This window comes from Podarcis tiliguerta (genome assembly GCF_965153285.1).
Source record: "Podarcis tiliguerta genome assembly, chromosome: 5".
NCBI classification, from domain to species: domain Eukaryota; kingdom Metazoa; phylum Chordata; class Lepidosauria; order Squamata; family Lacertidae; genus Podarcis; species Podarcis tiliguerta.
Window position 1 is genome coordinate 52,229,947 of NC_139538.1, and position 26,830 is coordinate 52,256,776.

Below are 26,830 nucleotides of genomic sequence, written 5' to 3' on the forward strand. Positions count from 1 at the left end.
GGCGCGCCCGAGGCCGAGCTGACTCTCCTTCTCTCCGCCTCACTTCCCCCTTCCCCTCAGCGCGGGCTCGGGTTGGCGGGAGATGAGGGGGAGGCGCCGGCGCCGCCATCTTAGAGGCGGGCGGAAGGGGCCGGCCCGGCCGCCAGAGGAACCCGAGAGGCAGCCCGGAGACGTGGAAGCGCCACAGCCATGGCTACCCCGAAAGCCTCCGTGGCGGCTGGCGGCTCCTCCTCGGCTGGTGGCGGCACGAACTTGCTCTTCTCCTCCTCGGCCACCGAGTTCAATTTCACGGTTCCCTTCATCCCCGTCAGCCAAGCCACTGCCCCTCCGCCTCCTCCAGCCGCTGCTGCTGCCGCCGCCTCGGGGCCTGGTCTCCTGCCCGCAGGTAACTCGGCTTGGACATCTTCGTAGGTTTCTTCTCTTCCCCCCGGCCACACACACCAGGATTGCTTTTCTGTGGGTGGCCCGCGCCCTAGGCACTCGTGGGCAGGTGAAAAGGCGCACCCGTTTGTTTGCAGGCGGTGTCGCCCATCTCCCCGTTCCTCTCGCGGGGGACTCGCCAACTAGGCAGATAGGCACGGGAAGCTTGTTTGTGTGAAAGTGCTGCCTTTGGAGGGACTTGGGAGGGAAGAGGCTTGCGTGCCTCCGAAAGGAAGCCCGTGATCGAGAAGGTGTCGTGGCTTAATTGGTGCCAGACGTCGGACCCGCTAGTGGCGTCTGTGAGCCGGAAGCCTCACCGGCCAAGAGCCGCCTGCAGGTCTTTCACCAGTTGCTCTTGATGTGAATGGTCGCCTCTCAGCCTTTCCATAGAGATGTCACACAGGCTCTGGTCCTCTTCTCCCCTTCCCTATAAGCAGTGCTTCTTCTTTTTTAATTAAAAAAATAAATCACCATTTTATAGTTCACATCGGGAAAAATAAATACAGTAAATGGACAAAAGTACAAAGATTCACAAAATGTTTAGGGGTATGCGTCCCCCTGCGTCTGCCCCCCCCCCCAGCACTGCCTTTAAGTTGCCAGATTTGAGCATCCCATGACTGCAACTCGTAAAAGTTTACATAACAATGAACGGTAGGTCTTTTAAGGAGCCACTCTGCTTCCCACTGGGTGATAACAACGAATTTGGGGGTGAGGTGGGGGAAGGGCATTCCCAGTTAATAAGTATTGTTTCCAGTTTGAGTTGGGCATTTGTATATACTTTTTCTTAAAACAAAGGATTGGAAGGCACAGGCATGTTATGGTGGTGTGGTGATTCCTGGCTGGGAGAACTTGTTGATGATGGGGCTTTGGGGAAGGGAGTAGATTATGGAGGGTCTGTAACACTGAGAAGCATGGGAGAATAGCACAGGGATGTATGGAGATTAGCCTCCAAATCTGATGCCTGGGAAGTTGTTAATGTAACATCAGGTTTGTTGTTTTTAAAAAAGGACCCAAGGGGGATCCTGGAAATTATAGGCTATAGCATCACAAACTAGTATTGCTAAAGATGAAATAAGTATATAGAAGAAAAAGCCTTGCTGAAGTAGAACTAACGTGGCTTCTGCAAGGGTAAGTCCTGGCTCACCTTGGCCCTTGGGGAATGGGAGTGGGGAAAGGATCCAGTCTGTTGGCTGGATTCAGTTCCCTATCCCTATCTTATAGTGGTGAGGCATTTCCTAGGGGCGTAATTTTTTGTGAGAATACTAGGTAGATCTTGAATTAGGCTAGCTACATCCTTAATGACTCTGCTGTACTAACAGGCGGGTTAGAGGATAACACTTTTAACACTGATTGTGGCCACTGTTACTTGGTGCTTGGCTGCTGAGTGTATTCTGTGTTGTCCTGTAATATTTAGTTTTAGGACTATGTTTTTTGCTGATAACTGTGCATGATAAGTGCAGATACTGAGCACACATGGTAACAGGCAAACTTGCCTGTTTACACCTGCGGATCAAGTTCATGCTAAAAGAGCATTACAGAGAATATAATTACTTATGCTGAATTTTGGGGAAAGTTTGTCACTGGGTGTTTTCAAACTCCTCCAGAGAGTTGCAGTTCTTTGTGAAAACAATAACAAGCTCTGTGCTTCGTTAATCCCTCAGGCTGGATTCTTGATTATCTTGTCAGTGTGGGAGCCCTGGCATCCACTTTCATTTTGCCTGAAAGTAGTGAGCCAGTCCTCACTACTTTTTATTTGTTCTTAAGAGCTTTTTAGAGTAGGGTTTGTTTATTTGCATGTCTTGTTCTTTTCATCTTGTTCTTATTGAAGATGATGTGACTACTTTTGATGATAAAACATTTGCTGGTGTGAATTAGACAGAAGTCCTACCTTTTCTGTTCTTCTAATAGGGTAAAATTGTGGATTGTGATTTTTCCCCAAACCTCTTAGGAAAAGCAAAATGCTTCATCTTAGACATTGCTACAATGGTTCCTTGGTTTAAGAACAGCTTAGTTTATGAACAACTCGGATTAAGAATGCTGCAAACCCAGAAGTAGGTGTTTTGGTTTGTGAACTTTGCCTTGGAATAAGAACATGTTTTGCTTCCTGTTGAGTGTAAATTGAGTCCCCTGCCCCTATGGGAAAGCATTCCTTGGTTTAAGAACAGACTTCCGGAACGGGTTAAGTTCGTAAACCAAGGTACCACTATAGACATTGATATGTACATTTCAGAGGCCTTTGGAAGCTTGGATTCCCTTTTGGGTAGTGCGAGAGATTGCAAATGAAGGTTATGTTATAGCTAATTATGTTTGGGAATAATCTGCAATTTATGCCAGCAATGTCATTTGAAAATTCTAGGTTTATGTAAGAGGAAGTAGTTCAAAAAATAGTATTTGCTCTAAATGTGTTTGTGTCTAAATGTGACAGTAGTGTAAAAGGCAGAATAGCAAGACATATTAAAGAGTGGAAATAAAATAACAACACTGCAATGTTTGACAACCTGCTTTGAAGTCTCTCATTATTTGTTACTATTTGAAGTAATTTTCAAAAGAAAAGTATACATTTTATCCAGGGGGAAGGATGAAAGCACAGTTCTAAAGAACTGAGTTAAATGTCCGGGCAATTAAAATTCATCTGCAGGTACAGGCAATATATATATGGGGATGCACATTGACAGTGTGTATTCCTGCATGTATCCCAAATTGGCAGACTCTCTGAATCACACCACACTGTTAACAAACACCTGTGAGAAATGTTAAAAGCACAATGCACTCAGAATGTGTTATTTAAAAAAAATGTATATATTCCTATTCAGTAAACATGTATCTAAATAAAGTGTTTTCACAGTGCTTCCAAAAAATGTTAAGACTCATGATTTGTAAATATCAGAATGGAAAGAGTCCAGGGGCTGGAATGTCACCACTGAGAATATACAGTGGTGCCTCGCAAGACGAAAAGAATCCGTTCCGGGAGTCTTTTCGTCTTGCGGTTTTTTCGTCTTGCGAAGCAAGCCCATTGACAGAGTAGCGCTATTAGCGCTATTGGCTAAAAAAGGGCTAAAAACAGCTTTTTTAGGGGGGGGATTAGCGGTTTTGCTGCTAAAATGATTTTAGCAGCTTAGCGATTCAGAATAAGGGGTTTTGGAGCAAAAAAAAAATTCGATTTTTTTTCGTCATTTTTCGTCTTGCGAAGCAAGCCCATAGGGAAATTCGTCCTGCGAAGCGCCTCTGCAGACGGAAAACCCTTTCGTCTTGCGGGTTTTCTGTCTTGCGAGGCATTCGTCTTGCGGGGCACCACTGTATCTCTTAGTGTGGTATGCAAACCACTTGAAAGTGTGTCTCAGAAGGTTCTTTTAAATAATGATGTATGCATAAACCTAACACATTGAAAGCACTAGTGAGATAGTTGGCCGAGTGATTTTGTCAATTTAATAGGTGATTCAAAACTCTGCTTTTGGAACTGAAACCAGAAAACCTTCATACAAGGAAAAGTCTCAGTTCTCCAATATAATGTGCTGCAGTGAACAAGAAAGGAACAGGACTGGATAAATTTTCCTATTTGGGGGGAAATGTTTAAAACGGGCAGTACTACCAATAGTTTCTCCACATAAGCTTCCCTTTCTTTCATTAATCCTTGTATCCTTTCTTGTAGATGATACGACTGATGTTGGTGAAGAAGACAGCTTCCTGGGGCAGACTTCTGCAAATCCTAACCCCCCGCCAACTTTCAGTTATTTCTCCCAAGTTCCTAGCAGCAGTGATCCCTTTGGAAGCATTGGGCAGCCATCCTTAGGCGCAACCTCCCCACCCCAAGCTGGAACATCTGTTTTCTCTAAGACTTCAGCTTCTCTCCCACTTCTGCCTGGATCACAAGATGGGCCAAATGCTTTCTCAGCTCCTCTTTCCAAATCACAGCCTTTTAATGCGCCACCTGCTTCAGGAATTGGTTCATACACTGGTCCTCCACCAGCTGGCTTCTCAACTCCTCCTCATGCCATATCGCAGCAAGGCTACAACCCATATCGCCATACTACTTTAAGCAGTAGAGCTAATCCTTACATCACTCCACCGCAACTTCAACAGACACAAACACCCACCCAGAACGTTCAGCCTCCAGCCTCTGTACCACCTATGCACATGTATGCGACTCCAGGGACACTGCCACCGGTATGTCTTTTGGAATTGGTATAAAACTTTTAAGGGTCCTCTCATGACCTAGCTTGCCCTGCCCTGCATCTTCTAGCACTTCCATTAGTTCAAAGTAGTAATTACTAAATTCAGGGTGAGGGAAAGAGAATTGGAAAAGATTGATCAGTTGACAGACAAAACAAGAAATGGCAGTATTTTAAAGCATTAATTTAGTATGATGGACAATGAGAGTTATGCTACAAAAGCTGCCTTTGAAACCCTCTAGAGTCTAGACATTCCCTGAAACTTTACAGAACACTGCCAGATCACAGGGCAAAGATAAAATAGGAAAATAAGATTGTACTTGATTATATGGAATATTCTTAATTTTTGTTAATAAAATCACTTCTAGACTGCTTTTCATTGGAAAAGTAGAAATAAAGTAATGTATCTATAAAACAGCACCACTATAGTACCAGAATAATTGTGAACTGGCATCAGCCATCAGGGAAGAGAGTACTGATGATATTTAAGCAAATCAAATGATAGACATTATAAAATATTTGACCCAAATATTTGACCCAAACATGCCTACACATACAGACACAAATTAGGTTTTGCATTAAACTTGATAACTTGGAAACCTACCTACGCTGAATTGGATGCTGATAGAGGGCTTTAGAGAAGGCACCTCACTCTGAATCAAGCTTGTATTTAATGACATAGTAATCAAATGTATGGAATGAAGAATCTCAGGATCATTTTGTTGGATCTGACCAATTCATGAATTTAATAAATGTATGATAATAATGTACATGATCAATGTAATCTGGAGGGCAGTGGATTTTGTGTTTATAATAACCTTTTAAAATTAAGAATTGCATTTTTAAAACTGGTTTCATTTTCAGTTTTCTTCGCCTCAGTCAGCATTGCCGCCTGTGCCTCCCATGTCAGCAGGCCCTTTGGTGAAAGCACCTCCCATCTTACTACATAACCAATATGAGCCAGTTCAGCCCCATTGGTTTTACTGCAAGGAAGTGGAAAACAAGGAGCTATGGATGCCATTCAGTGTCCTAGATTCTACAACGCTAGAGGAAGTTTATAACTCTGGTAAGGCCTCTGCGCTTTTCATTTATGTGATGGCTTTTTGGTTTTAAAAATAAAGAGGACTAACAAATTGCTGATGATTTACAATGAAAAGGCAGAAATACTAACCCGTTCCAATCTAGTACCCTCCAGACATTTTGGTCTGTAACTCCAATCAGCTGCAGACAGCATTACCAGTGTTCAGTCCAAAACATCTGGAAGGCACCAGGCTGAAGAAGATGACTTTTGTATACATTTGCATATATTTACATATCCTTATAGAGGTTTTTCTTAAATGGGAATGTGATATATGTTCAGTTCCACATTCAGATTTCAGATTGACTTTTGTGTATAAATCCCATGTCCTGATTTTGTTCTCATAGGCAGCTCTTGGTTTCATTCATCTTGGCAACTTCTATGTGAGCAGTTAGAAAGGCGTAGTTTGCTGGTAGCCAGTTCACAGAATTGTAGAAATGGAAGATACCCCAACTAGGGTAATCTAGTCCAAACCCCTGGGATTCAATAATCACAACTGAATAATCCCTGAGACATTGCCATCCAATCTCCTTTTAAAAAACCTCCAATGAAGGAGAGTCCCCCACCTCCTGATGGAGTCTACTCCATTGCCATACAGCTCTTAACTGTCATAAAGTCATTCCTAATGTTGAATCAGAATCTCACTTCTTGTAATTGCATTCCATTGGTTTGGGTCTTCCCTCTGGGAGTAGCAGAAAACAAGCTTGCTCCATCTTCCAGGCGGCAGCCCTTCAGATATTTGAAGATGACAATCATATCACAGAATTATTGCCTGTGAGAATGCTTGTGTATGTTGTATGCTGCCTACATTCGGATCCACACCAGTGAACATAGTGAAACAACTGGAGAAAGAGACATGCAGTGACAAGTCTAGAAATCTTTCAAAAGTGCCAAGATTCCCAGTAACACATTTGGTTTGACCTCTCTGTTTCATTGTTCTAATATAAAATTTGAAGAGAAGGAAAAGTGCATATTTATCAAGAATTTATCAAGTTTATCAGTTGAAGGATTCCAAGCTAATAAAACATTTTTTAATGCTTCTAGTGCAACCTGATCCAGAGAATGTTGTCCTGAGTACTGACGGAGGACGTTACGATGTTTATCTCTATGACCGGGTGAGGAAAGCTGTATATTGGGAAGAAGAGCCATCTGAAGTGAGAAGATGTACTTGGTTTTATAAGGGAGATCAAGACAGCAGGTTTATTCCTTACACTGAGGATTTCAGCGAAAAGCTAGAGGTGAGTGTTCTTAAATTGGCTGAATAATAAATGTGTGTGATGGCTTACTGAAAATTGGAATTTGAAAGGGCTCAGATTTTATGGGAAGATAAAAAATACTCACTGTGGAGTGTTGATAAAATGTGGAAGAAATCCCGGTCTGTATTATTGCTATTGTTACTGCTGGTGGTGTTGTACAATGACCAACATTATTATTATTATTATTATTATTATTATTATTATTATTATTATTTATTTTGCATCTGAAATACTGTTGTAAGATCAGTGAAGTGTGCTTCATCCACGTGGTCCTGGTTATTCACTGATATTTCTAATAAACATTAAGGAGGCTAGGGTGTTCTGCACTACCACTATTTGTCTTTAAATGGAGTAAATTGAACTTTATGTTGATGTTCAACCTACTCTGAGATTCAGCCTCAGAGTAGCAGAATATCTAAGGCCTGAGCCCACTTAAAGACAAATAGTGGTAGTATTTTGCTCCTACTCTGTATTTTAAAATGCAGGCCAACTTGGGAATTTGGGTTAGCAGGCAGGCTAGAAAAACACTGAATAAGTACATGGAAACAGTAATGTACACAGTGACATTCAGCATTGTTTGAATAGATTTCTGCTCATGTGTTATGACTTCCATCTCCTCCCCTCCCCTCTGTGCCCCCACCACATGCCCCCCCCCAAATCTGTACCGGCAGCAAACTGGAGGGATCCTCCAGAGGAGGTTTCAAGGACATGAGGGACTACAGAGGGGATCAGAGGATGGGGAAGTTCTGTTGTGCAAGCTAAATTCAAAATATTGGAGTTTTGATACTACAGGATTGTCAATAAATGAATGTGGTATAAGCTGTTTATGGCACTGTCCTTTGACATGACATCTTGATGCTTAGTTTATGATTTTGCAAAACTGTTTCCCCCCCCAGGCAGAGTATAAGAAAGCTGTTACCACAAATCAGTGGCATCGGCGACTGGAATTTCCAGGTGGAGAAACTATTGTTATGCATAATCCTAAGGTAATAAGAATTTTTATTGCACAATAGCATTGCATGTGTGGTTAGAGCAGTATGTGAAACTCAGCGTACCTTGAGCTTCTGTTCACGGAAGGTGCCTGCCTCCACTTCCAATTTCTCACAGTCTCTTCCTCAGTGCCACAACTGATCCCACTCTGCAGGATCTCCTGACCCTTGGGGGCTAGAGATGCAGAAGAGTCATTCTCTACCCACCCTGTTCCTTGAATGCACCTTTGGTTGTAACCCCAAGGGTTTAAATGTAGTGTGTTGTCCACTGATTTTTTTCAGGTTATAGTTCAGTTCCAGCCTTCTGCAATACCAGATGAATGGGGCACCATACAAGATGGGCAGACTAGGCCAAGAGTGGTAAAACGTGGCATTGATGAGGATCATGAGGAAATTCCAGATGGTGAGTGGTTTAGGACAGAGGGCTCTTATATTAGCTTATTTCCCCCCTCTTAATAAATAATGGCGTAGAATGCGGGCCATACTTTTTCCATGCCCTAAGTGTAGCAGAGTTTGTTGGACTTTTCTGATTTGGTTGACTTTGCCAGCAAGGGGCCTAATGAGGTAGTTCCATGGAGATAAATTCAGGTTTATTTGGGGGAGGAGAACCCTCCATCTATTCCTTACTTCATTAATATTACAAGTTTTAAATTGCTTCCTCATCCCAAATGGCCCTCCAAGCGGTGAACAACAACAACAAAAATATGGAAATAGACAAATGCACCTTTAGAGATATCATCTGATTGCAATAAATATTTATATAAAAATCTGTCACTTTCCTAAGCTTGTTCCTTTTTTAAATTTAGCTGTGGGTCCCTGCTACTAACCTGTTTGTTGTGTGGGGGTGAAGAGGGAACATGGGAATCTTCCGCCTCTATGCAGTTAACAGTGTAGTTTGCTGGCAAGTTGTGCTGTAGTTCAGGTCCTGCTCTGGAAGCCAATTGGCCATGCTGGTTGGTTTCTTGTGGCAAGGCCTCAGACTGGATTGGAGGGAAAGGGAACCTTTCCCCAGAGCATTTAATACATGGTTAGGAAGCCTTAGGCTCTTCAGATGTTGCTTAAGTCCAAGTCCCATCAAACCCATTTGGCATGGTCAGAAATGATGGGAGTTATATTCCAGAATCAAAAAGAGGGCGAGAGATTCCCAATTGCTATTTATTGAAAGCTGTTGCTATTTCTTTTCACTTTTATAGGTGAGGTGTCTCAAATCGATCATCTAGTATTCATGGTCCACGGCATTGGCCCTGTCTGTGATCTGCGATTCAGAAGCATCGTTGAATGTGGTGTGTGTTTAGACCGTGTGTACGCAGGAGTTTCTTCTGCTGATATCTTATTGTGTCCTACCTGCTTACTCTTGTCAGCATTTATATATTATTGATAAGTTACGTTATTGTTGATTAATGCAGGAGTGGGGAACGTCAACCATGGGGGTTCAATACAGGCCTCCAGGTTTCTCTGTCTGGCCCTAGGGGTACCCAACCCCGTTCTGCCACCTCCCCAACCTGCTCCTCAGCAGCTGTGTTCCACACCATTCTGCAGTGTGTCCTTGAACTGATAATACCTATTGCTTTGCTTGGATAAGGGTATGGAGATGTTAGGATTAGAGTCCCCCATTTCCTGGCTCAATGGTTAATTAGCAGAGTCGCAGACCTCTTGCTGTAGCGTGCACTCCAATAAAAAACAGAAGAGTCATTAGTAATAATTTACTAATGCATGAATCTTGTAGTTCTTTGTCAAAGCCTTGACAAGGTGCATCTTGAGCAAAAAAAGCAGTTCATATAAAATCCAACACTATACAAGAATACACTGAGAGTGAGAAAGAAAGAATCCAGGCAGAGAGATAGAGAATCGAAAGTAAAATGAAACTGCTCGCTGGGTAGCTGATGTTTGTTCCCAGTGACCTTGAAGTGAGATGTAGTCAAAACAATATCCAGCTTGCTTCTTCGCAGAAATGAAAAGTGCCGACCAGCTAGAATTCCGTACAGAATGTTCCAGCTTCAGCTTCTGCACATACAAAGGATTTGCTAGAAAAAAACTTCTGTTTACTTTGATAAACTGGAAATAGTTTCTGTACCTGAGAAACGCCATTAACCCTGGCAGGAGATATATGTGTGTAGAAACTTTTCTGTGGCAGGAATGTAGCCTACTGTTCAAAGGCAAGTGTTGCCTTCACTTTCCTACACACCTTGTGCCATTCACCCCACCTATTTTTGCCCCTCACCTTGCCCACCTTTGGCATGTGGCCCCCTAGAAGGGGGGGGGGGTGTCTAGAAGGGAATGTGTCTGTTATCCTGAAAAAGATTCCCCACCTTTGCCATAGGAGCATATAATCATGGGTCCATAGGCTTTTATAGCACACTACCTATTAGATTAGGGATGCGGGTGGCGCTGTGGGTTAAAGCCTCAGTGCCTAGGGCTTGCCGATCGAAAGGTCGGCGGTTTGAATCCCTGTGGCGGGGTGCGCTCCCGCTGTTCAGTCCCAGCGCCTGCCAACCTAGCAGTTCGAAAGCACCCCTGGGTGCAAGTAGATAAATAGGGACCGCTTACTAGCGGGAAGGTAAACGGCGTTTCCGTGTGCGGCTCTGGCTCGCCAGAGCAGCGATGTCACGCTGGCCACGTGACCCGGAAGTGTCTTCGGACAGCGCTGGCCCTTGGCCTCTTTGAGTGAGATGGGCGCACAACCCTAGAGTCTGGCAAGACTGGCCTGTACGGGCAGGGGTACCTTTACCTTACCTATTAGATATCATGTGTCAAGGATGCTTCCCAGCTGCAGAATGCACATGGCAGGTAGTGAAGTATTTATGTCAAAGGTAACACTTCCAGTCACTTCTACAGCTCTGAATATCTATATACATCAGTCTAATGGTTAGGCAGTTATTCCCCTGCCAAATCGCAGCAACCCAGTTTATGTACCTCCCTTTGATAGGCTATGTGCACTTAGCTTAGGACTGCGCCTGCGTGGAAACTTTCTCAGTTTCCTCAAGGTTCTGGGAGACAGTGGTGCAGGAGAGGGCAGAGAAGCACCCAGCTCTTCTCTTGCCTCTTCCTCCTCTTCTGACTCATCCTGTTCTCTACCCTCCAGCTCTGAAGCTTCCTCTGCCTCTGATTCTTGCCTCCTGGCCAGTACAGGCCCCCACAAAACACTGCCCCCCTCTCCTGAGTCAGACTCCAGCCCCCTGCCCACATTGCATCAGTGGCTTGCCAGTCCCTGACATCATGTGGAAACAGCTTTCAATCACTCCAATGGATGCTGCATCAAAATATCCTTTCAAAACTGAATTAAAAATATATTTGGATGGAAGGGGAAATGAAAAGATGTACTGTTGTTTTCTTTCTGAAGGGAAGGAAATGTTTACTATATAGGTAGATTAGCCAGTGGTCAGTGAGGGGGAAACAGCATTATTTAGTTTTGTTGATGTAATTATTTTGTAAATAGAAGGCATGACAACCCCTTCAGTCAGAAGGAAAGAATACAAGAATTGCTTCTGCAGCCTTTTCCCAGTGTGGCTTTCTAATGTTTAAATGGGTATCACTTCAAAGTCATATGAGATTTTAAAAGCAAAATCAGACTGAAACAATGTGAAACTTTAGCTCTGTCTAATTAATGACTTAGTTTTTGTTTCGTACTGTAGTGATTGTTTTACAAATTTACACTTATTTATACAGTTTATGAAATGGAAAGTTTTGATTAGATTAGCAAGACTTCAAAAGTGTAAAGAACTGTTGGAAAATTTGAACACACGTAATGGGTATCAATTTGTGCAGTTACCATTAACCTCTTCTTTTCTTCCATTTTTAAAGTTGATGATTTTCGGACAGTGTCTCTGAAATTGTTGCAGTCGCATTTTAGAAAGTCAGTAGAAGAGCTTAAAGTGAGCAGGGTCGAGTTCCTGCCAGTTCACTGGCATAGTACTCTGCATGGAGATGCAACCGGAGTGGATAGGTAGGTCTAAAATACTGAAGTACCAAAACACAGTTATTCTCCAAACTTCTAATCTGTTTCAGCAGGGCTAGCTTGTTGTTTGATCATTGATCACTGTCCCAGAGATGAGCTGCTGAGACAATAATGTGATAGAATGTTTTAACTGAAAACTGCTCAAATGTGTATTGCAGTTTGAGAATGAATTGCCACAAGCTGAATAGTCCTATAACCCTCACTATAACTTGTCTCATTAAAATAAAAGAGATCATTGAATCTGGTTTAGCTATTAAAAGTGATCATAACGTAATTGTGTTAAGAGTTATGTGGCTTATCATAATGGAAACAAGCCAAAGGCAGCCTTGGACTTGCACTCTTTTTTGCTGGAGCTACAATAAGATCAGAAGCATTTGGTTCTGTTATTGATTAGTCGCAGTTTAATGTTACATCCAACGGCAGCGTCATGAGGGGCGGTGCTCTCTGGCCAACCGGCTGGCTGGCTGGAGCGCCACTTCCTTCGATGCTGCTGCATGAGGGAAACACTCCCTACCTGCGCGCAGGAAATGATCTAGGGAGTGTTTCCTGCCTGCAGCTGCGTGGGGGAAGGGGCTCAACAACTTTGGGCATCTCCCCTCATTAAAATTGAGTCCCCCAAAATAGGGGGGGGGATCTTATACACGAAGGCATCTAGTAGAGTGAAAAGTACAGTACTATATAGTGCAGACTCTATATAGATGGTAGGGCCTGTATCCAGCAGTGTTGCTCAGCTGACTGTAAGGCTGTAAGTGTTGCCCAGCTGACTGTAAGGGAGGGAAGCACTGCACCCCAAACCTGCTCTGGAGGTTGGAGGACCTTGACTGTAACTAATAGCTATTGGGATCATCCTGTTTTTAGCTAAGCTCTTTAGTCATGTAATGAAAATGACTTGGCTATTAATCTATTGATTTTGCGTTCCCAGGAATATTAAAAAAATAACTTTGCCGACCATCGGACGTCTTCGTCATTTCACCAACGAGACTCTGCTTGACATACTGTTTTACAGTAGCCCCACCTACTGTCAAACGATTGTGGATAAAGTAGGACTGGAAATGAACCGTCTCTATGCACTTTTCAAGAGCAGAAACCCGGAATTTAAAGGAGGAATCTCTGTTGCTGGTCATAGTTTGGGTAATGCTACAACTTAAAAATGATAAGCTGTTTCAACAAAAAGCTATTTTTAAAAATTCCACAGTTCTTGAGAGATGTTGTCCAATGTTTGGTTTTGTGACTGCTTGGGCACACCATTGCTGTAATCTGGTTTGCATGCACGAGACACCTGTTTGAGAGAACAGATCAAGAGGTCAGCATGCGTCTTTCTATTAAAGTTTGGACAAGATTAATGCTATCCTGAAACATCTTGTTTTGCTTCTCCAGGTTCGTTAATATTATTTGATATCCTGTCCAACCAGAAAGATTGGACTTCCACGGTTAATTCTGTGGCTTCTGTCGCTGCCAATGGAATTGGGAAGGATGCGGCTGAATATGATCAGCAGGTATTTGTGCTAAAAAGCAATTGTTCGTTAAGACTTGTGTGGCTGGCTCTTTTAACTGTTTAAACCATCTTCAAAACACTGGAAATATACAGCCTAGTCAATTCTCTGTCTACATACTTTACGGGCTGCCTTTTGCATGCGGCAGCTGCCTGCAAAATAAAGATCCTGGAAGATCGGGGGTTTTGGGTAGGGTATCTGCTGCAGAAGTTACTCTGCCCAGGGAAGCTGTCAAGAGTGATGCATAACGGGCAGGCCTCTTATTCACTGCAATAATAACCTGAATAAGGCCATTGCTTAGTTACATTTCCCTGGATATACCTTTGACTTCCACATACTGTTAGGAATTGGTTTTTTTTATCACAAATATTTTTCTTTCTTTCAAGATGACAGTAGAGTCTAATTCTGCTGGTTCTGTACATTCTCTTTCCAACGATGAGCATGATGTGGAGGACGATATTCCAACCTTGCAAAGAACCCTGGAAATGCTTAGCTTGTCTGAGTACATCAGCACATTTGAAAAGGAGAAGATTGACACAGAATCTCTGGTATTTACATTAGCACGGGGAGGTGGCAAGTTAAAATGGGCTGCCGACTAATTTTACAAAAGATGGAAATGTGTAATCTAGGGGTGGGCAACCTTAACCTTATTTCATGTGGTCCTTTCCCTAATTTCATGCAGGGGGTGGTAAGGATGTAGTGGCAGAAAGGGGGGGGGGGAGGGAGCACCCTACTTTTAGCTCTCCCTGGCCACCACTAGCATGTGGCAACCAATAAGTTATCCCTGAGGGAATGCAGCCCTTGACAGAAGAAAGGTTCCGCACCCTGATATAATGGTTTTAGCATAACACACCCACCCCAGATACGTAAAAATACATTGTGTCAGAAGACGGGGTCACACACCCATACCTATACATGCATTGCAAGAAAGAGTGGAGGGGTTTGCAACATAAACCTGTACCTTAGAAAAAATTACCAGCATCCAGTCTAAACTATAGGTCTGTAGCGATTTTTATTTTTATATAATAACTTCCATGTGTATAGCACTTTCAGGGATCATTTCTATAGTTTGTAACTATAGGCGAATGTGAGATTAGAAGCCTGCCGTACTTACAGTCTGGAATTAAGATCAAGGGAGGGAAATGGAGGCATATCTAAATGAATGAACTATATGGTATTATTTAAGTTACATATATTTAGGCTTAGTTAAATGAGTATATTTGGACATGTATTGCACTGTTTACTTTGCCTGAAATAGTTAGAATTTGTGGTTCCCGAATTTTGTTTGTTGGAGATCTCTCTTTTACTAAAATATGCAAATATAAACTGTGTTCTTTAAAAGTGAGTAAGTAAACCTTGATATATTTATATATATTTACAAAACAGCTGATGTGTACGATTGAGGATCTGAAGGAAATGGGAATACCTCTTGGGCCGCGAAAGAAGATAGCAAACTTTGTAAAAGACAGAGCGGCCAAACAGGTAGGGAATGATTGCTTTGCAAGCCAGAACTATGGCAGTAACATTTCAGTGTAATAGAGCTGCTCAAAGAATTACAAAATAGGCATGGTGAGAGTTGGATAAGAAAGAGTTGGTCAAAGTAGAATAATACAGACAGGCACGTTGTACTTCCCAGAAAGCTTAATACGTACATAGTATGTACACAATGCAAAATGAAATAGTAGCTGAAAGGAAAGTGTAACAAGAGTTGCAAAGTTTTATTTTACAAAACTATTAGAAAAGAATACAATGTAAGCTTGATATTGTAGCATCTCCAAAATACTCCACAATCAATACCTGATTCACACATTAAATACTTTCATTGAGAAGTACACATACTTATTTAAAACTGACTACAATTTAAATACTATGAATTTTAGTACTGGTTGCATCCAGCTGAATAACTACCATGTATTGGCCCAAATATAAGCCGTACTTTTTTTCCAAATTTCGACCGTGAAAAGTTAAAGTGCTGCTTAGATTCTCCACCTTACAAAAATTGGCTTTTACGATATCGCTGCTGAAACAGATATAAGGTAAAATTGAACGGGTGTGAGTGCCTGCAGAATTTTAAGGAAGTGGCTTATATTCAGGTATTGTCTTTTTTTCTCTTCCCCCCCCCCCCCATGAATTTTAAAGGTGAGGCTTATATTTGGGTGTGGCTTATATTCGGGCCAATATGGTAGTTCTTTAATGTGAAATGTTAAGATGTGTTGAGTCAAGAGAGCCATACAGGGCATGAGATCTAGCCTCATGACTTGCTTTTCCTGAATTGTGTAGAGTGCCTTGAGCCATAGATTAGCTGATTTTTAAAAAAGCAGAAACTAGTGCAAATGGATCATATTATTTCAGCGCTTAAAGATCTTACTAGGCTGCTAGTTTGTTTCTGAATGCAGTCCAAAGTGTTTGTTGTGAACCATCAAGTGCTGTATTCTCTGAGTGCCAGAAGATCTGAAGAACGTTCAGCTCCTATGTGGCTATGAAGGCAGGGCCTCCTGTGTTGCAGCACCCAAACTGTGATACTCCCTCCGCATGGCTATTTGTTTTTGCTTCCTGTTAAGCACCATTTGAACACTGTGCCAAGCTTTTAGTGGGATTTGACTGATATGGACCTAATTGACTTGTAATGTTATATAGACTTCTTGAGATTTATTTCTTATTTTGCCTTGTATGCTGCCTCGGGCACTAAAGTTGGAATATAAATATTTTAAAATGAATGAATGTTAAAAGGTGATTTGAGTGAGTTAAGACTTGGTTGAATACAATAATACAATACAATAATTAAACTAAATAGAACATAGCAGCGGGGTGGTTTCTTCCCCCCTCCTCCAAAGCTCCTCCAAAGCTTTTGAAATCTTTGCATCAATAGGAACAGAGAAAAGCAGCATTGGAGAAAAAGGCAGCAGCTGAAGCCATGATGCGGACCCAGGAAGAAGCTGCGCAGGCAGCAAAGAAAGTGGTCAGTTTTGCTTCACCTTCAGAATCCGGTATGCTCCAGGATCCATCCAAGAAAAGGCTTCCAGTTGGAGCTTCAGTTTCCTCTGCCAATATAGATTATGAATATTTTGAAGTGGGCACTGGTCAGGTAAGTTTTATGCAAGTTAAAATAGTCCTCACTGATGGAACTGTCTTTTTTTGACACATACCCCATTCACAGAACTGGTGCTATGATGATGGGGTCATATGTTATGGAAGCGGTGGGATCCTGGCCCAGAGAATGGAGTAAGGGCACATGATTCACTTCAGTTGTGGAAGTATACAAGTGCATACACTTTGTATACCATCCATTCCTCAGAAACACTGTTTTTAAAAAAATATGTTTTTGCTAGGCTTGTCTTGTTGGTATCAGATGAGACCTTTGTATCTGTCTTGTGGGATACACCTGTGGCTTTCAAGTGGGCTGACTGACATATGAAGGGAGGTATTAATCATCTCTTTTTTTAATTCTTTGTCTTCTAGGTGTCTGTGGTATATAGTGCACTTGACTTTGAGCCCGACAATTTCTTTGCTCTGGGTTCGCCAATTGGTGTATTTCTCACTGTAAGAGGAGTGGAAAAAATCGATGAAAACTACAGGCTCCCCACTTGCAAGGGATTTTTCAACATCTATCATCCGGTTAGTGAGAAGCACAGGTTTTCAATCACTTTCAGTGAAAGGACTATAGACTGACTATCCATTTAACACCTAATTGGATCTTTTTAAAAGCTCAGGAAAACAATTTGTTAGGCTGAAACTGATTTTTAGCACACCTTCAGCTACTTCTGTACCAATGTATATTTAGTTAAGATAATTACTTAAGCCCCATAACATACAGTGGGCCTGCAAACCAGTGGAATAGCAGTGCATATCTGCTCAGTGGGGCTTACAGGCAAGTAGGTATAGGACTGCAGTTTTAAGTTTGTTGCATCTCTGCCCTGGATTATGGTCACACTTTTTTATTGCATCATTAAATTTTATTTAAGTATTCGTTTTAGAAACAGGTCTCCTGTGGAAAGAGCTTTTTAAGTCCCCTTCCTTAACTGGCTTTGGGGAAGGTCATGTGAGGCTCCCACAAGATTGATGTTTAGATTGATCACTGCTTTCTTTCTTGTTTCCAGCTCGATCCAGTTGCTTATAGGCTAGAACCTATGATTATTCCTGACTTGGACGTAAAACCAGTTCTTGTTCCACATCATAAAGGCAGAAAAAGGCTTCATCTTGGTAAATAAAGTGTATTCATATATTTTCTAATATAGGGATCTAGTCAGAAGGCTGGATCCAGAACTGGCTCACTACTTCACAGGTCATTTTGAGAAGGTGGGCAGGACCACTCAACTGTCCATCACCTGATGTCAGGTGATTCAGTGTTCACGCTGTGTCTGCGAAGGAAGAATATTGAGGGTAGTGAAAATGCTGCCTTTTATGGTCGGAGAGCTGGCAGCATTTTTCTTATCTTTAGTCATACTTCTGTGTGACCACTAAGACTGAAGAGAAGCACCTGCTTGCTTTTTGACAGTAAAAGGTGGTGGCAGAGACAGCACAGGAACCAGCAGAGGCATCAGCTCCAACCTTTGAGATGCTTGGATCAGATAACAGATCTCCACACCTGTTGTCATATGATGTCAGGTGACTATGGTTTGCCCCAAATGGCCCCACAGGCTAATTAGACCCATGGGCTGGAAGTTTTCCACCATTGTTATAGATTATAATACACAAACAGAAGAAGGTTCATTCTCAGAAATAAAATGTTGCATAATTTCACTGACCATTCTGAAAGAGCAGACGTGTCATAAGGCTTTCCCCATTCACAATTTTCCCTCTCAGTTTACCATTTCCCTGTACACTGGGCCTTGCAGAACAAAAATATTTTGGGGTCTTCACATCTCTTAATATAATGGGTAAGGAGACATGGTGATCATATTCTGTTATATCTCTTTATGAATGCTTTTGCAGTGCTGTGCATGTGGTGGCAGCTGTATAATCCCTATTGTTTGTAGTCAGATAATTCTCTTAATTTCTACACATGGAAAAAGTTTCAGCTGTAAAATAGTATCAACTACTATACTGGCCAATAAAGCGAGATGAGTGCCGCAAACCCAGAGTCGGCCATGACTGGACCTCTAATGGTCAGGGGTCCCTTTACCTTTACTGAATTGTGATAACATGGGATGCTTGAGGATATTGTCCTTGCATTTTTAATGCATTTCATTTTTTTGGTATCGGCTGCCCAAAGTACTAGTTGTCTCAAGTTCCTTTTAGAACTTCAGTACCTCTACAACCCAAATCTCTCCTGAAGGTGGCAGAATAGCTCATTTCATAGAAGCTATATTCAGTTTTTCCTCCTAAATGCGCTCTAAATAAGTTGGTGCCTGTGGAATAATGCTTGTCTTACAATTCATCATTTCTGTGGCATTTCTAATTATTGGAGAACGGTTCTCGTTTCAGAATTGAAGGACTCTCTTTCTCGAATGGGATCAGACCTGAAACAGGGTTTCATCAGCTCGTTGAAAAGTGCTTGGCAAACCCTGAATGACTTTGCACGTGCTCATACATCTTCCATTCAGCTCCAAGCAGAACTGGAGAAGGTAGCTCATCAGATAAAACAGGAAGAAGAAAAAGATGAGACAGACGGTTAGTTGTTGCACGGCTATTATATTTTCAGTAATTACTGTAAATGTTAAGTGACTGGGACGTGCCCCAGTTTTATTACCTTTGTATTAGGAAGTTAAGCTTGATGCCTTTAGGCAGATTCTTACCTATCATTCTGAATATCTAACCTTGTAGCCTCTGGGTAACTCCCCCAACATATAATCTTTAAATTTATTTTTACTTTGAACACTTTGTCTGAATGAGAGTTTTGTCAATAACATTTTTCACTTTGTGTCTTTTGAACTTTTGTTGGCCAAATTGCAAGCATCCCCTTGCTAGCTGTACAAGCTTCATGTACAGACCACATGAAAGTGGGGTATATCTCTTGAAATGAATTGCCCTTGTAATACTGTCTCTAGATGATACTCTTCTGAGTGACCAGCAGTTTGCCAGCTTCATCCTGTCTGTGATTAATATGGCTTACCACTGTTTTCCTTGCTTTTGTCAAAGCCGCAAAAGCTTTTTGGTAACATCAGAATTTGTGCTAGAGTAATCAGATGGAAATAATATATTAATATTGACAAGTACTGAAGGCCTTGATGGGTCCCGGAAACCTGATGGGAGTTTTGGCTTTTTTCTTTGATTAACAGCCCCTACTGTTCCTTGCCGCAAACTGTTTTTGAACCTCCCCTCAGTTTTTAAGTGTAGTTTGTAAAATAGTATGAAGGCCTGCAGTTTGAGAAACACAACCACAGAATCCCTTTTGGTAACTGAAACAAGCCACAGAATTTAATTTGTATTTGGGAAGCTTTTTGCTTTGGCTTTTATGGCAGAATATTCGACTGTTACTTTATTTGAACTAATATGATGAAACACCACACAAATATTGGCTGTTGTTCTGTTATTAAATATTTTGAAAGTTTGACCTCCTGTAACTTATGCTTCTGTTTTTTACTATTAGGAATGCATAGGAGCTGCCTCGTAGTGACATACCATTGGGCCATCTTGCTGAGCAAGACCAGTGATCAGGGATGATGGGATGCAGTTCTCTAGGGACTCAGTCAGGAGACTCTGCCAGCCCTACCTGGAGATATCGGGGGGTTGAATCCGACCTGCTTCTAAGGCAGATGCTCTACTGAGCTTACAGCCCTTCCCACATTGTGTAGATAATAGGAGGAACCCACAGCTGTAACAAGCCAGACAATATTCCAACAAGCTTAAAATGGATAAAGTGTAATAGGGACTGCAGAAAGGCAGAACCAGGAATTCATCAAAGATTCAATTTACCATGTACTTTTCATGCTCTGTTTCCTTCTGCTGCCACAGAAAAGATCGTTGAAAGCCCAGATCTTTCTAAAGATGAAGACTTGGCTGTAAAAGTTGGTTTGCTAAATGGAGGACGACGTATTGATTATGTGCTGCAAGAAAAACCCATAGAAAGTTTCAACGAGTATTTGTTTGCTCTACAGAGTCACTTGTGCTACTGGTAATAATATTTTATTCTAATATGACACACAGCTTCACGTTCTTTCCTTCATTTATTTTAGCTGTTTCTTTGCTAGCCTTTTTAGGACTTATATGCAGGAGCGGGTGGCAAGAAGCCATTACTGGCATTGCTGCTTACCTGGGCAGGGTGGGGGTGAGGTCGGGGCCATGTGGTTGCACCACTGAACATGCCAGATTGACATGGTCACTCTTGCTGGTGCAACCACACGTCCCTGATCTTGCCCCCACCCTGCCTCAGGCCTATCTAGATAAGCAACAGTGATGCTGGTGTTGGGAGGGCAGCTACTTGTATTTTTGTTCTGACTGTTGCACCTGCCACACTGTTTTTAAGTATTGGTTTATGTTTCTTGAGAAACAGTGCATGAGGATACTTCCTATTGAGCAGTTAGTAATTTAAAATAACCATCCAAACAGTATTTTAAAGTTTGCTCCGGAATTTTAATTGACTAGCTGGTGCAATAAAACGTATTATCCTGCTTGTTCTGCATCTGTGCGGGTTTGCTGTGGGACTAATGCTGGAATCTGTTTTGTTTGGTGTATGCCAAAAACATAGCTGTATATTGTTCTCCGTAAGGTGGCACTCTTTGGCTTCTTTTAATAAAAAAAAATCTATTGATCAATAAATTATAACATTAGTAGGCTTCTTAAAAGTAGTTTGGTAGGAAGGGGGCGAATGATTACTTACATATAGAGCTCCTCTTGTTATCCAGGTAGTAGACAAATATAACCCTTTTTGTATTTGTGCAATATTTACTCTTGTTCCCTGCGATTTGCAGCATATGGTTGAACATATGCAAGGATTAATGTAGCAGACCTTTACTTTTCCTGCCCATCCCAACCTTCTCCCCCCCTTTTTGTAGGGTGTCTTATTAGGCATCAGCTCTCTAGTTTTTTTTCTTCTGAGCACAGTGCCTAGACAATTTTATAAATAACTGTAAAAGCAATAAATTAGTGAGACTTCTGTGGAGAGATAACCTAGCATTAAATGCACTGCTTGAAAGATTTCTGCTAACTCTCTTTGGAGATGTTCTTAACAACTTCTAAAAATGATATAAATCTTGAATTTTGTAATACAACTGCTCAGTACAGTAATCTGGGTTGTGTAGAACAGGTAGATCGATTTAAATCAATGCTATTTAGGCTATGCTCATCTGAGGGTGGAAAAGACCTGCTTCACCCACAGAGCTCAATGAGTGTGCTAAAGGAATCTATATTTTTATTGCACTTGTGACAGTACAGCGTTAGGCACTGATGGATGATGTCATGGAATGTAAAGTAACATGCAGGTTGTTGAGGAAACCAGGCTGGCAGCAACAGATTGCTTGTGAAGTATGGGAGGAATGGTGTTGAGAAGCAATAAAAGGAACAAATGAAAGCATCACAGTGGCAAACTTTCAGTCAGCAAGATTATATATTTAGGTATTTGTGTCTGCTGCACTTGGGGGGAAAAAAATGCTGAATAGCAAAAAGGTTTCAAGCAGGCAATTATTTGGCAATCAGCAAGTATTTTTATTTGCAGGGAATCAGAAGACACCGCTTTGCTTCTCCTGAAAGAAATATATAGAACTATGAATGTTTGTCCTGAACAGCCGCAACATTGATGTATGGATACCCATCATTCAGAATTTGTAAGTAATCCTCAATATAAACGCAGCACAGGTTGTCCCTACTTGAGAGTATAACTCTCCTTTTGTAGAATAGGGAGGTGATGAGAGCTCCTATTGATGTGAGAATGTTAAATGGCTGAAACTTAGAGACTTTGTTCCCTTGTGTGCAGGTGACAATATCTTAGGTGGTCTCCTTATGTGTAGCATTTGCAATGAAAAGTGCACCTGGAGTAGACTTTTTTGTCCCATCCAGTTGCATAAGGCCATTTCCCTTATCCCAGCCTTCCAGGTGACTTCAGTAGGCAGGATACTAGAAGTCATTTTCTTCCTTTCTCCATGATTATGGCTTGGACTATGAAGCAGTTAGACTACTACTTACCCTGCAAATCCACAATGTGCTTTGGATATTTGAAGAAGAAGAAGAAGAGTTTGGATTTGATATCTGGCTAACATTCTCCTTTCCCTTCCTCCCCCACAACAAACACTCTGTGAGGTGAGTGGGGCTGAGAGACTTCAGAGAAGTGTGACTAGCCCAAGGTCACCCAGCAGCTGCATGTGGAGGAGCGGAGATGCGAACCCGGTTCACCAGATTACGAGTCTACCGCTCTTAACCACTATACCACACTGGCTCTTTGAGAGAGTGGTGAAAAGAAAAAGTGGGAATGCTTCAAGCTTCCAGTTTCCTGTGTTGCTTTGCAATATTGAAAACAGAACTTCTGCATCTTTTTGTGACTGGATGCATAAGCTGCACTGAAGCAACACCTAAAGCCCTTGTCAAAGGAATTTCAAGCTTATGACAGCTCTGGTATCTGTTTAGCATTGCATTCTTTAAAATATGACAGTGTGATTTTCCCCCCAAGCAACTATGAGAGCATAAGCAAATCAAAGGGATCTGTTTAAAAGATGGAAGTCACTGTATTGCAGTGGGCAAAAGTAATTTTGTGGTGCTCATATTTTAGTGACTTGCAAGTTCATACTAGCCAGGAATGAGATTAACTTCTGTTATTTGTGCCAGCATCTGTGCTAGCAAGGAGCTAGATAACGTCTCTCTTTCGAAATTAGTTCTTCATGGCTTCAGGTTAGAGAGAGAGGGAGGGAAACGCAACAGAAAATAAATCCTAAATGTATACATACCCTTGCAGAATTAAATTCTGAAACACTGAACTTAGTTTTAATTATTATTCAATGGGTTATCAAGTATTTCAGCTCATTTAACTCATCTGTTATATTCAGTTGACATAGTAGTATTGTTTAGCAAGGGAAATGTCTCAGTTTGTGTGCATTTGTGTGTAGATTTAAATGGTCTGAACTGTGCTTGGTGTTTGTTTTACACTTTGTAATTGGGTGGCTCTGTTAGGTTCCCTAAACACACTATGGAACCAGGGTATCAAATATTAAGCATCATTTGTTTAATATCTTAATATTTTCTTTTAACTGCACTTGTTGCAGCTCTGGTAAACAAATAAAACATAGCTCTAGAAATTATTCCCAGGACTCAGTGAAATATACTCAGTTTGGCTCATACCATGCTGCTTCATGACATATTCATGCTTTGCTTGCTAAGTGAAGCTACATCTAAAATATGCAGATAAATGTCTCTGATCTTATGCATAACTTAAATGTAAACTCATCCAATGTACACAAATAATAACTTTTTGGAGGAGTTGGCAGATCCTGTGCTATCTCCTTGTGAGAGAGCTCATAGGTAAAAATATAAATGCCATCAGGTTGGGGGGCGGAGAGAGAGGCTTTCCAGCTGTCTACAATTATTGGGCTGCTTCAAAACGGACAGCACGCTCTTCTTTAAAAGTTTATTTACTGGCTGTTCAATAGGAGTGCATTTTGACAGTGTTTTTTTTCCTTCTGCATCAGGATGCAACATACCCAGTTCACCAGATGGGCACAGTGTCTGTACAGGATTCTCAAAGGTTCCCTATGGGCCCTACATTCTACAAGTGGTGCAGTTGGCCATTTGAAGCACAGGGCAGCCTGAGCCTCTCCCCATTTGCCCATACAGCCTTCCCTCTTGCCTCAATACATGTTCATGTTAACTTGATAGTCGTAGCCCTTTACATAAGTTGTGAAACTAATCAAGTTTGCCATAGCTTACAACTTCTTTTCTTTTTACTCTTCCTTCCAGCCTTTCTAATCTTTCTGCTGGCCTGCCAACAACCTTTTGAAGAGGCAACACCAATTCCCTCGTCACAGATGACAGAAGTGGTTTCAATCTACAGCCCTCAGATTCCATACCATCATTTTTTACTTTTGTTTTCTTTCTTTTTTTATTAACTGGGGTGGAGGAAAAGAAAATGAAGCCTACTGTTCAGAGTACACATACCTTTTTTTTTTTTTAAAACCAGCCTTGAATCATTTGTGGAAGAGTTGCCAAACATAAATGACCCTTCAAGAAATGTGTGGCATGCAAATTAATCTTTATAATCTGATTTATCCGACTTGTATTTTCTATAAGGGCTGTGGTTTGTTTTTTTTATAAAAAAAAATATTATTGGTAAACAGCAATAACAACCTTTTTGTTTAATAAAAAGACCATTTGTCCCACTTCTGCAAGAACTGTGAAGTTCAAACTACTTTAATACAAATCTACATCCATCCATTTGTATTTGTTGAAATAAAGCAATTCCTTGCACCTGGTAAGCCTACCACTAAGATTTTATAATGAAATACCTTCTGAGCCTCTGAGGGAGAGTGTTTTCAAATGCTTGCGACATGAACTTCAGCTCTGTATCATAGAGAGCAGCTACAAACTGCTTGATCTTGCTGTATGGTTTTTTTTTTTTTTTTTTTGCAGAGGGAGAGTAGAAAAGGATAAGCCAAATAATATTTTAGTTTGACAGTAGTGACCAGCCTGCGATGCGATGTAGACACATACAACTTGAGAGACTGGATTTGCAGAAATCAAATACATTTATGGCCCTGCAGCAGAAGAGGTGTGTTTTGATTATTAGATTTAGAGGGAGTTTTGGTATGCCAAGAACAGTCCCCGTGTTGCTTAGTGGAGTATGAGAAGGTTAGAGAAGTTTCTTAAACACTGGACTTCTATCACTTTTTTGCTGCTGCTTCTGATTCCCCCTCTGTATACTTTCAATTTTTTCATTAAAAATAAAACTGTGATAGCTTCTATTTGCTGGTCTTCTACATAATGGCTTGTCATGGATGAGTAGCCTTTTTGGAAAAAAAGTGATATTTTTTTTTTGGGTGATAATGTCCGCATTATTTTTGATATTTGCTTTGTTGCAGCATTGTGTCTTGAAGAGGGAGGTAATAGGCCAGGTGGTGCTATAGTTGGATCAGCTTCTGCCTGCTGTAAAGTCTATGCAGTTTAAAACCTTCATATTCTTAGGCTGAGAGAACTTTCCATTGCAGTATATTAACCTGTAGCTATTTTATATCTCTTTATAAATATAATATTGTGGCTAATACTAAAAGATACTGTGATACCAGCAAGCTTCTGTGCTTGCCTGCCCCCCCCCCCCCACCTCTGGTAATCCTCACTTTATCTCAGAAAGCAACAGGATGTTTTCTGTCTTGCTTTTTCCTCTCTTTCTAAATATTCGGTGCTCCATTCATCGCAATGAAATTTCCCTTCAGTCATTCGTTAAACCAGAACAAATTTCTGTCAGAGGAATGCGGGATGAAGCAACAGCTTGTCAGAAAGCATAACAAGTGGGGAAGCCCTTTAATAAATCCTGGATTAAAGTTGTCTCTGAACAGGTTTCAGAACTGTACATTTGGTATTCAGAATGTGTTTTCAGTCCTCCTCGATAAAATACCAAAGAACAAAAGAAATGCAAAGGTTTTCAATAATCGACAACAGTATTGAGTGTGTGGCGTGTACTGAAGTGAAATGTGTAAAGGTAGACCAAATAAATGTAATGTTAGCAAATATGAAAAATAAAAAGGTGTTTATTGAAACTTTTAATTTTAAGGAAGAAAACTTAGTAATTTCCTTTGCTTTTCACTTGCTCAATATTGTTTAGTGCTCTGGCAGAAAATGGCTTCTGAGTTGGTGGCATAGAACATACATTGTGTTTCAACTTGAAAATTTTAAATTCATTAAGAAATTCTATTTTTTTTAGCAAACATTCTTTGTGTCATCTGAATTGATGGATAAATATTTTTCCCCCTGTTTAAGATATTTATCTGGGTGTTGATGTGGTTATCTAAAACAGTCTGAATATTGCCTATTAAACTTGACATTTGTTGATAGGAACATTACACCTGTCCTCTGCGCAAACTGCTACCTTTTATTCCTGTTGGCTCTATTCAGCAGCTGAATTCTGTCACATTCTACAAATATTTGAGGTTCCAGTGATATGAGCACTAAAATGCCAAGTTCTTGTGATGGGATAAGGATAGAACTTTGTACAAAGGAGACATAATGCTGGATTTCCATGCAAACAATATGGAATAAAACATAAATTGTTTTAAACTGTGTTTAAATTTGTGTTTTTTAAGTATCTAACCAACCCTGGGACCTCAGCATAAAGGGTACGCAATAAATAATAATAGCAATAATAGCCCCAGGCCCACAACAGCAATTTGGGGGAACCTTCCTCTTCCACTAGAGCAGGGATGTCACAACAGGTCAGTCGTGATCTATCGGACTATCGTGGGGCGTCCCTGGTTGATCGCGTGACCCCCTCCCCAAAAAACAAGCTCAACAACTTTGGTCAATTCAATCCAATGAGTAGATCACTGCCAGTTTTTTTATAGTGGGAGTAGATCGCAGTCTCTTGGGAGTTGAAACCACGTAAAAAAAAATCCTTCC

At 41.2% G+C, this 26,830-nt stretch overlaps 1 protein-coding gene across 1 annotated transcript; it reads left to right on the forward strand.

The window, feature by feature from the left end:
• Nucleotides 1–60: 60 nt before the first annotated feature.
• Nucleotides 61–26,491, forward strand: SEC23IP (SEC23 interacting protein). The gene is made up of 19 exons (XM_083441010.1): nucleotides 61–385; nucleotides 4,070–4,584; nucleotides 5,454–5,655; nucleotides 6,712–6,905; nucleotides 7,820–7,909; nucleotides 8,195–8,315; nucleotides 9,106–9,195; nucleotides 11,714–11,855; nucleotides 12,790–12,998; nucleotides 13,245–13,363; nucleotides 13,747–13,908; nucleotides 14,747–14,842; nucleotides 16,230–16,445; nucleotides 16,820–16,975; nucleotides 17,458–17,560; nucleotides 18,785–18,970; nucleotides 20,255–20,414; nucleotides 21,954–22,062; nucleotides 24,182–26,491. Exons 1-18 carry the CDS (start codon nucleotides 190–192, stop codon nucleotides 22,033–22,035), a joined length of 3,039 nt encoding a protein of 1,012 aa, XP_083297136.1. The 5' UTR covers nucleotides 61–189; the 3' UTR covers nucleotides 22,036–22,062; nucleotides 24,182–26,491.
• Nucleotides 26,492–26,830: the final 339 nt, after the last annotated feature.

Bases quoted from the DNA above. Each gene is read 5' to 3' on its own strand.
- SEC23IP (XM_083441010.1), top strand. From the start codon at position 190: ATGGCTACCCCGAAAGCCTCCGTGGCGGCTGGCGGCTCCTCCTCGGCT. The intron at 12,999-13,244 runs GTAATGCTACAA...TTGCTTCTCCAG, and splicing joins TGTTGCTGGTCATAGTTTGG to GTTCGTTAATATTATTTGAT. The intron at 13,364-13,746 runs GTATTTGTGCTA...CTTTCTTTCAAG, and splicing joins CGGCTGAATATGATCAGCAG to ATGACAGTAGAGTCTAATTC.